The 16,607-nt window shown below is 39.4% G+C and overlaps 1 protein-coding gene across 1 annotated transcript; it reads right to left on the reverse strand.

Moving 5' to 3' along the window:
• Positions 1-857: 857 nt before the first annotated feature.
• On the reverse strand, positions 858-16,135 carry TMEM184C (transmembrane protein 184C). Its single transcript, XM_060246670.1, has 10 exons — positions 15,837-16,135; positions 14,182-14,312; positions 14,058-14,094; positions 13,238-13,443; positions 10,381-10,455; positions 7,965-8,058; positions 7,149-7,261; positions 6,342-6,441; positions 2,598-2,769; positions 858-2,469 (listed from the first exon to the last, which is right to left on the reverse strand). The coding sequence occupies exons 1-10, from the start codon at positions 15,951-15,953 to the stop codon at positions 2,207-2,209; spliced, it is 1,308 nt and encodes a 435-aa protein (XP_060102653.1). The 5' UTR covers positions 15,954-16,135; the 3' UTR covers positions 858-2,206.
• Positions 16,136-16,607: the final 472 nt, after the last annotated feature.

Consider the following 16,607-nt stretch of genomic DNA (forward strand, 5'->3'; position numbering starts at 1 on the left):
CCTGGTGGAACTCTCTGCCAAGTAACATCCATGCCCTGCGGAACTTGATGCAGTTCCAAATGACCTGTAAGGCAGAGATGCTCTGCCAGGCATTCAGCAGAGAACAGCAATGGCATTCATCTGGCTGGCACTCCCCTTCCCCTGACGGCAAGATGGTAGCATAACTGGAAATTCAGATCACCATCCATCCTTTTAAGCTGTTGTTAGCCGCCCTGAGTCCGCTTGTGGAGAAAGTGCGATATAATTTTAAAGTAAATAAAAATCTGAGCAAATTTGATATTTTATTGTAATTTTAATGTTTTAACCTATATGTTTATTTACTGTTGTACACCACCTTGAACCCTGTTTACAGGGGATGGCCAATATAAAAATCAAATTTAAGAAATGAATAAAATCATCCACAAAATAATCATTATGAGACCAAAACAATTACTGTAAGACTTGTCTTTGCTTTTACTTCTTTGGTTTTTTGCTGAAAAAAGTTTAAAATAACTCTTTAGTCTCTCAACAGTTTTCTGCACTGCATCAGCAAGTATTTTTTCTTATCCTCTTCTTCCTCCAAAAATGCAGTAACAAAAACACCCTCATAAATTGCATTCACAAAAAAACAACAAAATAACGGGCTTTACTGACCTTTTTAATAAAAAAACCTGACAAAATGACCAAGATAAAAAACCTGATTTTTACTGATTTCACTGACCATTTTCCACCCTTTTCGGTCACCTGTTAAAACATCTCACGTTAAGTTTCTGATTTGCTTTCATGCAGTTTAAAAACCAATTCAAGTTCTAAAATTCTGTTCATGTGTAAACAATCACTTTTTCATTTCTGAATTCACAACAATGCAGAATACAAAATAAGCTTCTAATTAAATTTTATTTGCTTATATACAATAGAGGCAATGAATAAGTATGTTTTCCTGTTTTCCCAGTTTAAAGATGTACCATTTAGCTATTAAATATGCAGCCTAGTGAATAAGGCCAAGTATTTACAAGACACACTAGTACCGCATAAGCACTTGTAAGATTTCATTGTAGCAGCCACAAATCAGTTAAAAACCTCCAGGGCTTTAAAGGCATCTAAATCTTGAAAAATAGGGGTTTTCTCCCTCTGAAGACGCCCACTTAAAAATGCAAAGCTTGCAGCTTTCCACATGAAAATAAGATGGCAAGCATACAAAGCAAGTACAAAATGTGATAATGGATCAGAAAATCCTCTTCATTTAGTTAAATGTGAAATAAAGTCCTTAGAACCACACTAATTTGTTACATTCCTTATCTAACAACATTAGTGTTACTTGGATAACCTGATTCTACTTAGTACATCTGCCTTCCATAAATTTTGACTAAGAATTCAAGATTATGAGGCATTAAAATGGTATCCATATCACAGAATACACATTTGATAAACCAGTGGGAAATATACTACATGAAGAAACTGCAACAGAAACAAAGGACTGAGCAGGGTTTTTTCCATGTGTTAAATAATTCAATTTTATAGCACAAATCAGAATGTTTTTTAATTAACTTCTTCTAGAGCAACTTCCAACGCAAATCCATTGAACAGGCAGCTAGGGCTGTTTTGTTACTTTACTGGCAAGCCAACAGATGTATGTAGTTTAACTTCAAGCACTTCTGCTAAGTTGGACTGTACAATAGGCATGCTGATAGTGAAGATGATCACAGGTCAAGACTTACCAACTCAGTAGTTCTGTAAGAAGTCTAACACATTCAAGATGATGTTCTGGAATGGAATAAGTACAAGTCTGAAGGATTCACTGGTTTGCAAGAGAAGTCAGGAAAACCTTTGGCCTTCTGCTGCCTGACCTCTGGGTTTTTTTTATTAAACTGCATACCTTCTTCAACTAACTGAATTTCATTACAAGCCTGAGCTCAAAGTTTCCAAGCATGCTCCATAAATGATTTTATCAGTTTAATTCAGTGATTTAATACTATGTCATAACATAGTGCTACTATGTTGTATCATAGTGCTGAAGTCCTATAACTATGTTCAGGGTGTACATTTCATCTCAGCATAGTAAGAGACTCCATTCCATATATATAACTGAAGAATCAGTACTGAACTAGAATTCCAATCTTTTATGCTAATCTGTTTTACGTACTGTTTTGTCAGAGTTTGACACATTTCTGGGAAAAACGGGAGGGGGGGTGTGTGTCTGAGGTTTAAATCAAATATGGTTGAACATTTAATCCACAATCTTTTCTGTTGGAACATGGGAATTTTCCTTCTCTTCCAAAGAATTATAGAGTCCATCAGATGTTGGTTCAACAGGCATTGTCGGAGTCACAGTGTGTCCAAACCCTTGATAATGACCCACAGGAGACGACGGTATGGAAGAGGAAGCAGAAATCGGGTCTTGAGTGGATGAAGAAAGTAAACTTGTATGTTCATTCTGTTCATGATCTTCACCAAAAAAAATTTTCCTTGGTTGACCAAATACTGTCCTTCCTAAAGACAAGACGTTTTAATAAAGCACTTTCTTGGATTTGAGGCAACAAAATTATCAAAATAAACTTAAGTAAATGTATCAGTTTTATTTACTAGAGATACATTTTTTACTTTCACATATCACTTACCAACATTGCGAACCTGTTCAGATACATCTGCCCGAATATCAGAAATATCCCACATCGCAAGAAAGGAATCAAAGCAAGACCCTTCTTCAGCTTCTTGCACATATGGCTTGTAGGAAAAACTGTAGTGATGAGCAATTGCAGCAAAGAACATCTCCACACAGATGATAAAATCCTGAAATAAAGAAGGGGGGAGGGCTGAATTTCACTAATGTTTAATGATACAACTGCAGTTTCACTTTGTATTCTTCATGGAATCTTCTTCAGGATCAACAGAATCCCAAAAAGAACCACATGGTCATTAGGCAGTCACTAAAACTGTAACTTCTTTACCATGTAAAGGATCTAGGGGTCTTAGTGGATAATACGCTAAACATGAGTCAACAGTGTGATGCAGTGGCTAAAAAGGCAAATGCAATTTTGGGCTGTATCAACAGAAGTATAGTGTCTAGATCATGTGATGTGATGGTATCGCTTTACTATGCTCTGGTAAGACCTCACTTGAAGTATTGTGTTCAGTTTTGGGCACCAAATTTTAAGAAGGATGTAGACAAGCTGGAATGGGTCCAGAGGAGGGCAACGAAGATGGTGAGCGGTCTGGAGACCAAGTCCTATGAGGAAAGGAGCTGGGGATGTTTAGTCTGGAGAGGAGGCAGCTGAGAGGTGATATCATCACCATCTTCAAGTACTTGAAGGGCTGTCATATAGAGGATGATGCAGAATTGTTTTCTGTGGCCCCAGAAGGTAGGACCAGAACCAAGGGGTTGAAATTAAACCAAAAGAGTTTCCAGCTCAACATTAGGAAGAACTTCCTGACAGAGCGATTCCTCAGTGGATCAGGCTTCCTCGGGAGGTGGTAGGCTCTCCTTCCTTGGAGGTTTTTAAACAGAGGCTAGATGGCTATCTGACAGCAATGAAGATCCTGTGAATTTAGGGGGAGGTGTTTGTGAGTTTCCTGAATTGTGCAGGGGGGGGTTGGACTAGACGACCCTGGAGGTCCCTTCCAACTCCTATGACTCTATGTCGTCCCACTTAATCAGATAGTGAACACAAAACCCAGGACAATGGTGCACCCTTCAAGAACCAAAGTATATAGCCCAGAAAGATGCCCTAGAAAGCTAGCAGTGTACCTTGCTAACAGTAGCACTCGCTAGTGTATTAGTCCTACCCTAGTTTATGTTCAGCCTCACTAGTATTAATTTCCCGCAAATAATTATGTATTGTGGGGCAAATATTGATGAGTACCTTTTCCTCATTGAGTCTGCTTCCTGTTTGTTGACTCATGTCTGATGCTTAAGGTGACTTTGGGGAGGCAGGATGCAGCTGACACTTCTTCACAGCTTTGCATAACTTTTCTGACCTGTTGCCTTTTGTTTATCATGTTGTCAAGGCAACCAGCTTTGGCTGCCTGGAAATGTCTTTGAGTTGCTGTTGCCTTGAGGGCTAAGGAAGAAATACTGGTTTTAAATGTGTGTGAACTTGTAAGGCACTTAAATTGCCCACACAGTGACTATATTAACTGTGTTTTAACTTGCCAAGTGCAGACCTTCACCTATAGAAAGCTTGAGAGTCATGGAGTAAAAGTACAGATCCTCTTGTGGATCAAAAACTGGATGAGTAATAGGAAGCAGAGAGTGAGTATAAATGGGCAGTCTTCACAGTGGAGGACGGTAAGCAGTGGGTGCCGCAGGGCTCGGTACTGGGTCCCATGCTCTTTAACTTGCTCATAAATGATTTAGAGTTGGGAGTGAGCAGTGAAGTGGCCAAGTTTGCGGATGACACTAAATTGTTCAGGTTGGTGAGAACCAGAGAAGATTGTGAGGAACTCCAAAGGGATCTGTTGAGGCTGGGTGAGTGGGCGTCAACGTGGCAGATGCGGTTCAATGTGGCCAAGTGCAAAGTAATGCACATTGGGGCCAAGAATCCCAGCTACAAATACAAGTTGATGGGGTGTGAACTGGTAGGGACTGACCAAGAGAGAGATCTTGGGGACGTGGTAGATAACTCACTGAAAATGTCAAGACAGTGTGCATTTGCAATAAAAAAGGCCAACGCCATGCTGGGAATTATTAGGAAGGGAATTGAAAACAAATCAGCCAGTATCATAATGCCCCTGTATAAATTGATGGTGCAGTCTCATTTGGAGTACTGTGTGCAGTTCTGGTCGCCGCACCTCAAAAAGGATATTATAGCATTGGAGAAAGTCCAGAAAAGGACAACTAGAATGATTAAAGGGCTGGAACACTTTCCCTATGAAGAAAGGTTGAAACGCTTGGGACTCTTTAGCTTGGAGAAACGTCGACTGCGGGGTGACATGATAGAGGTTTACAAGATAATGCATGGGATGGAGAAAGTAGAAAAAGAAGTACTTTTCTCCCTTTCTCACAATACAAGAACTCATGGGCATTCGATGAAATTGCTGAGCAGACAGGTTAAAACAGATAAAAGGAATTACTTCTTCACCCAAAGGGAGATTAACATGTGGAATTCACTGCCACAGGAGGTGGTGGCGGCCACAAGCATAGCCACCTTCAAGAGGGGTTTAGAAAAAAATATGGAGCAGAGGTCCATCAGTGGCTATTAGCCACAGTGTGTGTGTGTATATATATATAATTTTTTTTGGCCACTGTGTGACACAGAGTGTTGGACTGGATGGGCCATTGGCCTGATCTAACATGGCTTCTCTTACGTTCTTATATTAGTACTGAATAAGTACTATGCTTTCATCAGAAAAGCTCGTCTGACTGATATCTGGATGGTCCTCAGAATCACTCCACATAGAATTCCACTGCAAATGACTGGATGAGCAGTCATAATACTTAACCTGAAAAGGTAACACAGGGCCTTTTCATATTACCATTATAAACTGGATGTTATTCATTGCTGGCCCATTTTCGAGTTAACCATTACATGGATGGGGGTTTCATAAAGTGAATTTCCTTCCGTTAATGAGCTGTCTCTGAAGCGCTGTAGTAGTTTCAAATAGCACCACTCCCCCACCCGCTGCCCTTTTTCATCACTATATCCACTAAGTAAATGCATCTCAATGCTGCTGCTGTAGCACTGGAACTGTTGGAGGAGGAGGAGACTAGATTTATACCCTGCCCTTCACTTGGAGTCCGAGTGGCTTACAATTTCCTTTCCTTCCTTTCCCCACAACAGTCACCCTGTAAGGTAGGTGGGGCTGAGAGAGCTCTCAGAGGACTGCTCTTGAGAGACCAGCTCTGCTGAGAACTTATGGCTGACCAAGGTCACACCAACAGCTGCATGTAGAATGAGAAATCAAACCTGGTTCTTCCAGATTAGAGTCCATGCACTTAACCACTACAACAAACTGACTCAGTTTAGCAATCCACTTAGAATGTTTTAAAAGGCAGCAAAAAAGAGTGGAGAGAAAAGTGGCATTTGTAGGAAGCCCTATGGACATTTTAAACAGCACACCACAGTGATTCAGAAGTGCAATGGGGGGGGGGGGGTTGAAAACAGAAAAAAGTAGTTTCCCTCAAAAGCAGCTCAACCACACTTTGCTAACCAGAAGTAAGTGGGTTTGTATGAACAGGTAAATAAATTATGCTAGCATTTGATTACTTGAAACAGGACTGACTGAAATGACAGGAAAAAAATGGGTAATCAGTTACTAAAATGGAATACAAAGGCAGATTGAAAAAGATCACAATCTATTTCTCTAAAACCAGAGGGGTATTTTTGTTCACCTTTATATTCACAGCAGCTACTCCTCCTACTTACTTGCAAGCCAGTTGCCACCTCTTCTACACTGTTCCATTCCCATGTGCTATGCTCAGAAATAACACCAACTTTCACCAACAATGCAATAAGTACAGCTTGCCTGTAAAAAATATTGGCGTCAAAAAAGTTTAGAACATCATTGTGCTCAAAATTCTGTAAGACACACTGTTAAGGGACAAGTTCACTCTGTAAGCAAGTCAAAATGTATTAAAATGCAAAGACAATCTGAAGTGCCTGAATGGCAAATTCTGGTCAGTTTTCACACAGGAATAGTGAATCTGCATCAGCTAGGATAAAAGAAGCTCTAGAGAAACTCTGGTTCTGTGCTGAAAGGTGATTCCTAGAAAGAACAGACCTTTCTCCATGATAAAATTGTGTTTTGAAGAGAAATATACTTTTGGTACTGAACTAGAAAGTTCTGTTTACTATCTGTAAGAAGCACAATGTAGCAAAATCCAAGTATTTTAAATTCTCATTGATTTTAATGGACAAGTCAAGCACCAGATAAATCTCTCACACTGCAGTAAATCAATTTTAAAAGTTTACCTTTGGATGGATCATGCTTTTGGTTTTTTAAATGAGTTTATAATTGTTTCTTTAGATAAAAAAACACAAGGATCACTGGAAGCCTGCAGACAGGGGAGGTCTTATCTTTTCATTATTGTACAATACTTAGCATATTTAGATGTTTATTTACTACCAACAATTCCCTTCATTATTTTAATATTTAGTTTTGTTTTTAACAAAATCAATTATAAATACATTATAAGAAAACTTTGCAACTCTGCTAACAAATATTTCACTTACCAAAAAGAAACAAAAACCACCATCTTGACACACAGAAACTTGCCCACAGGTTTGATTGGGTTTAGTTCTTCCCGCAGTACTTTATAAAATAATACAAGGCAGTACATGGCAAACTAAAATAAAGGAATAAAATTCTTAGTACTCAAATATCTGCACAATACACAATGCAGATTTTTTCTTTTGATAAAATTAGTAAATTATATAACAAAACAAATCTTGAGTCTATTCTTATTTCAAATGCTTAAACTAATTTTTTATTATAATGTCTCCAAAACCAAACTGTAGGATCATGTTTTCTTACAAGCAGACAAAAAGGAAATCACTTCTCTTACTAGCTCTATAATTATCTCCATACCAAGGTCCCAAATCCTTTCCTGCCATTTAAAAAGTGCACAAAAACAATCCCAGGTGGGTATCAAGAAGTTTTTCCGAGCCAGCCTACCTACAGATCTTCTAGTATGGAATAACCACTTGACCACATATGTTTGTATAAAAGTATGAGGTTTTTGAGCTTCTTTTCAGAAATAGTAATGCACATCAAATCTTTATATATGTTTTGCACAAAGGGCAAATCTCAGTTTTGGCAAGGAACCAGTGCCCATCTAAAACTAGTAGCACATTCTCAAAGTATGAATTCTCAGCTAACTTTCTATATAAATCATATTTTTCTAATATAAAGTTAAATACAAGGTTTTCCATTTTTTGAGATGAGATTTTTTTTCACAGAACTGCCAGCATACTAAAACATTGAATTGAAAACCAGATACAGATATGCTGATAACTTCAATCCAAAAGAGACAGTAAACAGTTACTCACAAGCTGAGACATATTGTTGAATATGACTAAGTATGTCCAAGCATTTTTGAAGCTAAAATTCCCTTCATCATACACGCCAACAAGTTCACAGATTCTGAAAGAATTTAAACACAAACAAGTATTCAAAAAATTCAGGAACTCTAAGTTCATGAGCCATTGGCAGAAGTCAGCAAGAATATTTCCATTAATCACAACTTTCTATTTTCAAAATGGTCTTTGCAAAAATGACAGAATCAAGATCAAAATCTGGGCTTATGTGTGGCTTTACTCTGAGGTTTCAAACAATCCAGATTTCCATAGCCTCCTAATTGGAAAAATCTTTCAAAATCTTGCATAAATGAATGTATTAAAGAAAAATTACTGCATGCTTCTAGTATGGAAATTTATCAATAAATTTTGCAGAGAAAACGTAAGCCTCAGATGTTTAAGGTTACAGACGACCCAAGTTAATCAATAAAAGTTGTAACATACTATAACAGAAGGGCAAAGTACTAAAGTGCTTTTAAGTGAAACACAATGTGGGAATACTCATAATGTTGCTCATAATGCAACAACTGCATCACATGCGTTGAGCAAGATGACTTGCTTTTAACAGCAGTCTGGCTTGCGTGAGCCATAACCAGTGGCTTACACATTTTGGCTGGGTATTTTTAAAAGTCAGAGGCACTACCATATCAATTCCTTTTTCCCAAAGTATATGCAAACCTTTTGTTCTCACTGTCCACTGGGGGGGGGGGGGTTTCACAGAAAAGAATGGAATATTTGAGATAACCACATCTTCCAACTCAAAGCCGTAATAATGCTTAACCTCAGCATAAAATGAAAGGGGCACTTTACCCTCCTGTCTTGTCAGCAACTTAGAACAAAACAATATGCCTACAGCTGAATATACTACAGACTTTTCTTGTTGGTCACCATTGGATACCTTGGCAACTGTATCTACAGATGAGTCCTTGGCTGAAATGCTTACTCACAATCTGTACTAAATATATCACTAGCAAACTAGTTAATGGCAAGCCTTTTTATTAGAAAGAATCAGAACAGTGTAATATGCTAGTATCACTAAAAATTATCTTAAGGATTATTTAAATAGGCCACTCTCCCCATATAGAGAAACTCTTCTATAAGTGATTTCATAAAAGACAGCAAGGTAATCAAGTACAAATATTATTACCTGCATGTATAGAGTATCTTTTAATTGTTTTTTTTAAAGTGCCAATTCCCTATATTGCATCAAGTCACACTGTAAATGTGTATTTTGCTCACACATAAAAAAGAGAACTGGACTATAGCGTCAGCAGGCTCCACTGAAATCAGGTGAAGTCACTATCCTAGATCATCATCTGTTACAGATCTTGGGGTTGTGGTAGATAACTCACTGAAAATGTCAAGACAGTGTGCGTTTGCAATAAAAAAGGCCAACGCCATGCTGGGAATTATTAGGAAGGGAATTGAAAACAAATCAGCCAGTATCATAATGCCCCTGTATAAATCGATGGTGCGGTCTCATTTGGAGTACTGTGTGCAGTTCTGGTCACCGCGCCTCAAAAAGGATATTATAGCATTGGAGAAAGTCCAGAGAAGGGCAACTAGAATGATTAAAGGGCTGGAGCACTTTCCCTATGAAGAAAGGTTGAAACGCTTGGGACTCTTTAGCTTGGAGAAACGTCGACTGCGGGGTGACATGATAGAGGTTTACAAGATAATGCATGGGATGGAGAAAGTAGAGAAAGAAGTACTTTTCTCCCTTTCTCACAATACAAGAACTCGTGGGCATTCGATGAAATTGCTGAGCAGACAGGTTAAAATGGATAAAAGGAAGTACTTCTTCACCCAAAAGGTGATTAACATGTGGAATTCACTGCCACAGGAGGTAGTGGCGGCCACAAGCATAGCCACCTTCAAGAGGGGTTTAGATAAAAATATGGAGCACAGGTCCATCAATGGCTATTAGCCACAGTGTATGTGTGTATATAAAATTTTTTGCCACTGTGTGACACAGAGTGTTGGACTGGATGGGCCGTTGGCCTGATCCAACATGGCTTCTCTTATGTTCTTAAAGGCAACCATGAAGTTTTGACAGTCTCCTGGGGCAAACAGCAACTGCTTTTAGGTAAGGACCTCAGAGGAAAATTGCACTTGCTATATGTAGCACCACTCTCCATAGTGTTTCATGTGCATAGCACTTTCACCAGAAGTCTTGTACAAGAATTAGCTAGTAGCCTCTTAAGGTGAAAATAAAATAAAAGCTTAGTGACAGCTCCATAGCACTGTCCTGCATGACACTAGATCTTTATTGTTGGAAGGTGAGGAAAGTGCAATATCACCTGGACAGGAACATGTAAAATGCTTAAAAGGAAACACATGAAACAGAATATCATCAGCATTATAACTGATCACGGTTCTTAACACTTACAAAGCAATAATAGTGGTGAACGGTCTTACAACAGTATACTGCAAAACACCCAGCTTGCATCTGAACAACAGTGCCCTGCAAAAATGGAATACAAAAGGTATCAGCACAACACAGCAACACAAGCTGCTACAAACTTTTTTTCCTCAAATGATTTACCAAGAGTTTTAATAAGTTTTTCATGGCCAAAATAAGCAGGCAGAAGAATTGTTCCAAAGACTACCTCCTCAAACATAGTTCAGTGGAGAACTAAGATCAAAATAGTTTATTGTCAAAGAAAACAAAAACCAAACGAGTCAAATAAAATGTCATCATTAATAGCAAGAGTTACAACAGCTCTCACAAGCTGTTATGTATTTTTCAATCCACATATATAAAACACTGCAGCTAACATTTCATGCTGGACTCGTGTAGGTTTAACCCTTTTATAACAGTTAACAGAAAGAGATCAAGTTACAGGAAATAATCAGTTGAGCATATTTTCTCATTTCAGAAAGCCCTAAAATATATATTTATTAAAATCACAAGTGATTTGTCTTAAGAAAACCAGCTGCTCGCTCTTCAAGTATTTTGCCACCTCTGAAATGTCTCTTGCCATTAAAAAAAATAGTCTAGCTTGCCACCTAATGGTGCATAATGCTAAAAGAGCTAAAACTTCTGGTTGCCAGACAATCTTAGAGTCTCCTTAGGTTACACACTGCCATTTGGTAATTAATTTTGCCATCTAACCTTCAATAAGAAGCTGCCAACTAATATTCAATGTCTCCTCCTCACAGCTCCTCTTTAGGTAACCCAACTTGTCCCAATATATTTTCAAATTTGAACATCCTATGAGTAAAATCCATCAGTCTGCATCTCCAACAATGCTCCCACACAATTAAATACACTTTTCTTAGTGTGGCAGTATTACACAATGTATTAATTTTCTTCTGGCAATTCAACTTATAATAAAATGCACTCAAATGTATAGTTCCCATAACAGTGCATGCTTAGCACTTCCTCACTATTTTATCAACATTACACACATTTAGAACAGCAGCTTTACACTGACCACACATTCAAATGCAATTAATAGCTTGCTAAGTCTCATATGAACATTGCATTTTAGTGAGTAAATGCTTATCTGCAAATAATGGGAAAATGTAACAAAATCAGCTATTAATTTTACTCCACTAATTGCAAAAGTGCCCACTGTCAAACAAATTGACGAAGCAGATGATCTTGCATAGCCATTAAGTCATTTTCTGACCAATACAAAAGGTAGAATCCTTAGATGCTTTCTGCTAATTTACTTTGGGCTGTGCTACATTTCTGATTCCTCCATTCTGTTTCAAAGGTTCAACAAGCACAAAAAGCTGCAGTATGCAAGGGGAGGTCCATTCTGCACATTTATCATAAAATACTGTTGTTAAAGGAAAGGTCACAAATGCTAAAAATAATTTATATTTACTCTACCTAACTGTGTAACTGTATTTTTGTAGTCATATCCATACACTCTATTCCATTACACAGCCAAGTTGACTGGTCATCTTAATATCTCTATTACAGATATCCCATTATTTGATAAACACAAATAATGATATGCTCATTATTCCATGGTGGAATCCCAAATAAAACTTACTAGGAGGAAACTGCACCTGATTTTAGTTTCAGTTGCAGAACTTTTAACTCAATGTATTAACAATAAGAACACACATTATTCATTGCAATCCTATCCAGTCAAGTTACTTTGGATTTAGTCAACTTCAACATATCCTAAAATGTCCTAGCAGATAAAGGCGCAGTTTTTAAATACTACACAGTTCACTTACTGGTAAAGAGACTGGCAACAGCAATGTTACATGATGAAAGGGAAGGATGCAACTCTGCTTATTTATACCTTTGCAATTCTGCAACTCTCCGAGCACATGATGATGTAGTGGCTATAGGGCTAGGCTAGGATCTGGGAGACCCAGGTTTGGATCCCCAGTTTGCCATGGAAATCTGCTGGGTAACCCTGGGCCAGGCACAAACACTCAGCCTAACCTACCTCAAAGGGCTGCTGTGAGAATAAAACTGAGGAGCGGAGAACAATGTACGCTGTTTTGCGTACCCACTGGGGAGAATAGCAAGGTATAAAGAAAAGAGTATTTATAAAGGTATAAATAATATATGATTAAATCATGATTCCTCTTCATTCAGACTGAATCCCTACTCATGGGACTGCCAATTAAAAGGCCAAACAAGTTCACATTTAATCCATTGGTTCTCCCATATGACTCTCTATCAAATATTAAAACTAAATCACCCAAGCTGCATTCAAGAATCTCAATGACTCACTCTGCATTCAAGAATCTCAAACTGCAGATTTCCCTATTATAAAAATATGCATGCAGAAATACCAGAAAAGGTTGTCCAGTATTGGCTTTTAGCAGTTGTTAATGAACTTTTGGAAAGACACAGTGGTTCTTTTGCCACAATACTGAAGTCACAAGACTGTAAAAGTGTGTGACTATGGCAAATGCAAAAAATTCTAGTATTTGCAGTCTCCACAAACATGAGAGATGGCACAAACTAGAGGGGTTAGATAAGGAAAAAGGGAAGGGTAATTCTACTACTTGGGTTCCATGCTTCAACATTCAGAACTTTTGATTGAATACTGAATCCTCAGCAGCAGCAAATGACTACATCCTAAACAACATGTAAGCAGAAGGACTAGAACAATCTCCTTCAACTACGGTCACTATATTAAAACGATTTTTTCAATGAAAAATACTCCTGTAAATTATTTCTGTACATTGCTTTATGTATCAGTATTTTATGATCTCTTCTAGATCAATTTCCACAAATACTCAAAAGGGGGGGGGGGGTGAGTACTTACTCTCCCATAGCCCAAGGTGGACAGCAGCACAATGGTGGTAAATGTTTCTGCTGATCTTTGGCTTCTATGATTAATACCAGATTTGGATATCGATTGGTCAAATAATTAGAAAGAAACACCATGAAGTTATAGATGACATAGGCTTCATAGCATTCTCTGCAAGTATCCACATAAATTGCAATTTTCGGATATTTCAATGCTATCCACTATAAAGAAAAACACATGAAGAAATTAGACAAAATCCCTAACTATACACAAATTGGTTTATACTTATATTATAAACTAATCACACATTCAGTAGCACAGAACCATAGTAAACACTTTAATAGCTAAAGATTTATAGTCCTATTCTAAGCATATTTACATAAAGCAAGTGCCACTGAATTCAATGGGACTTATAAACATCTATTACAGCCTTTGTGTGGCTCACTGCTTCTAGGTATATAATGCCAATTTAGTGCTTCAAGGTATATAATGCTAAATGATGTACTGAAATAAAAAAACTTTGTCTCTACCTATATGACATTTAACCCATATTAAATATAAATGTGCGTTAAGTCCACATTCAATTGTCAAACATGTTTTTTTTACCAACAAAAGCAATACACTTAAAATATTTTGGCTCCTCATACTTCTTTGGCTGGTGTTAATGAAAATTATCTTGACATATCCCCAAACATACATATATTTTACCCCCTCCCCCCAAAAAACCCAGTTAGCATATTAAGTGAAACCAACCATATGAAAAGTTCACAAAAAATTATAAAGTTGACTTACAGAAAACAGGAAAAAACAAGCTAACAAGATAGAAGGCACTTACACTGTCTAGACTGTAAATCGGCACCATCCATAGAATCCTGTCATAATAAAACACATTTGCAGTTAATCAATATATTCTTTATATTGCTGAGAGGAAAAACTTCCAACAGCACAGATGCAGTTACCTAATTATTGGTTTTTGTAATTCAGGTTGAGTATAGTGAACCAAATGTTGCAATATTCCCCAAAGAGATATTGGTATCGTCATCAGTAAAAAGATTCCAGCAATAAACCATGCCTTTGTCTGGATTCCAACCTTGAGGAACATAATAAAATGCAAATTACAGTAGACTATTTAAACAGTAAGGGCAGCATACTAGTGAAGCAATCCATAAAAGACATTCAACTAAACTTGCTCACGCTGAAACAACCCTACCGTAATTAGAGCTGGTGTGATGTAGCAGTTGGCTTAAGCCAGCCTGAGAGGTCCAGGTTTAAATCCCCACTTGCCACAAAACTCAGTAGGTGACCTTGAACCAGTCGTTCTCTCTGAACTTAACATACTTCAAAGTATCACAGTGAGGACAAATGAAGGAGAGAACCTGCACTCACTGGAGGAAGAACAGGGCAAATATAAACAGGATCAATCTATTCTATGAACAGATGCTTGCTTGCAATTTTTAATTATTAACTTCTGAAACTGAAATTTGATTAGACACAAGTTTTTAAAAAGAAGAGATAAATATCTAGTTAAATACAACATCTACATATAAAACAAGTTTTGCTTTTTTCTACACTAAAAGTCAACTCGTACTTCATTGGCTGGGAGTATCTCCCAGGTTTACACTGCCTGCGTATTTAAATGTACATGCTTTTAAATTTTACAGTTAAAAAAACAGTAAAACGTTTTTTCATTACTATTATATAGTCATAAAGCTTGTAGTAGGTGACCTGGGAAAATATATTTAATCAGTGTTTTTAAGTGGCTCCATCCACCAGTGGCAGTAGTACTAAGCGAAAATATTATAACAGTAAACAAAAAAGGCTCACACATGGAAGAACTGCCTATTGGTGCTTGTTGCCACCAATGCTGCTTGTGCACCTACTGCAATGAGGCCTGGATTGATGTTACTATTTCAGGCCTAGCCACAACACACACAAACCTCGATTCCACTTAAACATCTAGATACAGTGGAGATAATATTTACCACTAAAGAACATCTCCCTGATCTGTACATATTTGTCTCCTCTTGACATTTCTGTTGTCTCTTCATCTGAAACTCTAATGGTGCAGAGACCTACACTTCTTTCCATTTCCCCCCCCCCCACATGTCACCTGTGCTACACATCTAGGTTGCCAAATGAAGTTTGCACCTTTCTGAGATTTGTGGCAGACATGACCTGTCCAGATCCCAGAACAAAACCCCTCAAAGTCGAGTTGGCCTTCCGAGATTTTAGTAGGCACCTTTTTCTTTTGTGGCCTCATTTCTGAACCATATTGACAGCCCCACTGAAGCGACTCCAACAAAATAAAGAAATAATATCCATCGAACAAAACACCCCAGGCATGGGCCCTCACCCAGGCCAAAACTTCCCCAAACCCTCGCCCGCCTCCGAACTCGTGTCTCCGTAAAAACAGGGGAAAGTTCGCACGTGACGCATTACCTGGGTCGCGACACCCGCACCCGCAGAAGCCCACCAGTCACCCCTGAGGATGTGAGCAAGGCACAACCCCGCCCCACAGGGCGCGAGCGGAGGCCTAGCGCCACGGAGGGAGGCGGCAGGGCTTGATTTCGACAAGGCGCTGCGGGTGGTGCTCAAAGGAGCCCTCTTCGCTCACCTCCAGCTTCTGCAGCTCCCACACGCAGAGCGGCAGGGCCACCAGCAGCCCCACCACGTAGATGGTGGCCACCAGCGGCCGAATCCAGCGCCGCCAGTTCCCGCAGGTGCACGGCATGGCGCCGCTCTGGCAGCAGGGCCCTCAGCGCAGCCTCGGCTCCGACGGGACGCCCCGCCGCCGGCTCACGGGCCCAGCACCACGTCGTCTCCACAGCCGCCGCTCTGCGGAGGGGACAACATCCCCATCATCCTGGGCCCTGCGACGCTTGCCGGCCGCACGGCCCCCCGCCCCGCCCATCTGCCGGCCTCCTCCTTTCGCCTCTCTCTGGCTCCTTCCCGCACGCAGCAACCGCCTCGAGGAAGGGGCCTGGCCCCGCCCCTCAGCTTCCGCAGCTCAGATGCCACGCCCCCTCTGATCACAAAGCCGTTGGTCACGCCCCTCCTGTGCCTTCTTCACTGTCCAAGGCTGGGTGGTGCTAACAGCGCTTCCGGTATTTTCAAACAAACAAGCGCCCCCCTTCGGTTTCGAGAAGCGGTGCATCGTCCGTGCGAGTGTTCGCGGGCGTAGTCAGGCGTCATCAGGTGGTTTTGTTTCTTATATCGGAGTCGATTGCACCTTTAAGACCAACTTAGTTTTATTCAGAACGTAAGATTCCTCGTCTGATGAAGTGTGCTTAGAGAGCGCACGAAAGCGTACGTTCTGAATAAAACTAAGTTGGTCTTAAAGGTGCAATCGACTCCTATTTTGTTCTACTACTTCAGACCAACACGG

The sequence above is a fragment of the Heteronotia binoei genome, chromosome 9 (genome assembly GCF_032191835.1).
Source record: "Heteronotia binoei isolate CCM8104 ecotype False Entrance Well chromosome 9, APGP_CSIRO_Hbin_v1, whole genome shotgun sequence".
In the NCBI taxonomy this organism is placed as follows: domain Eukaryota; kingdom Metazoa; phylum Chordata; class Lepidosauria; order Squamata; family Gekkonidae; genus Heteronotia; species Heteronotia binoei.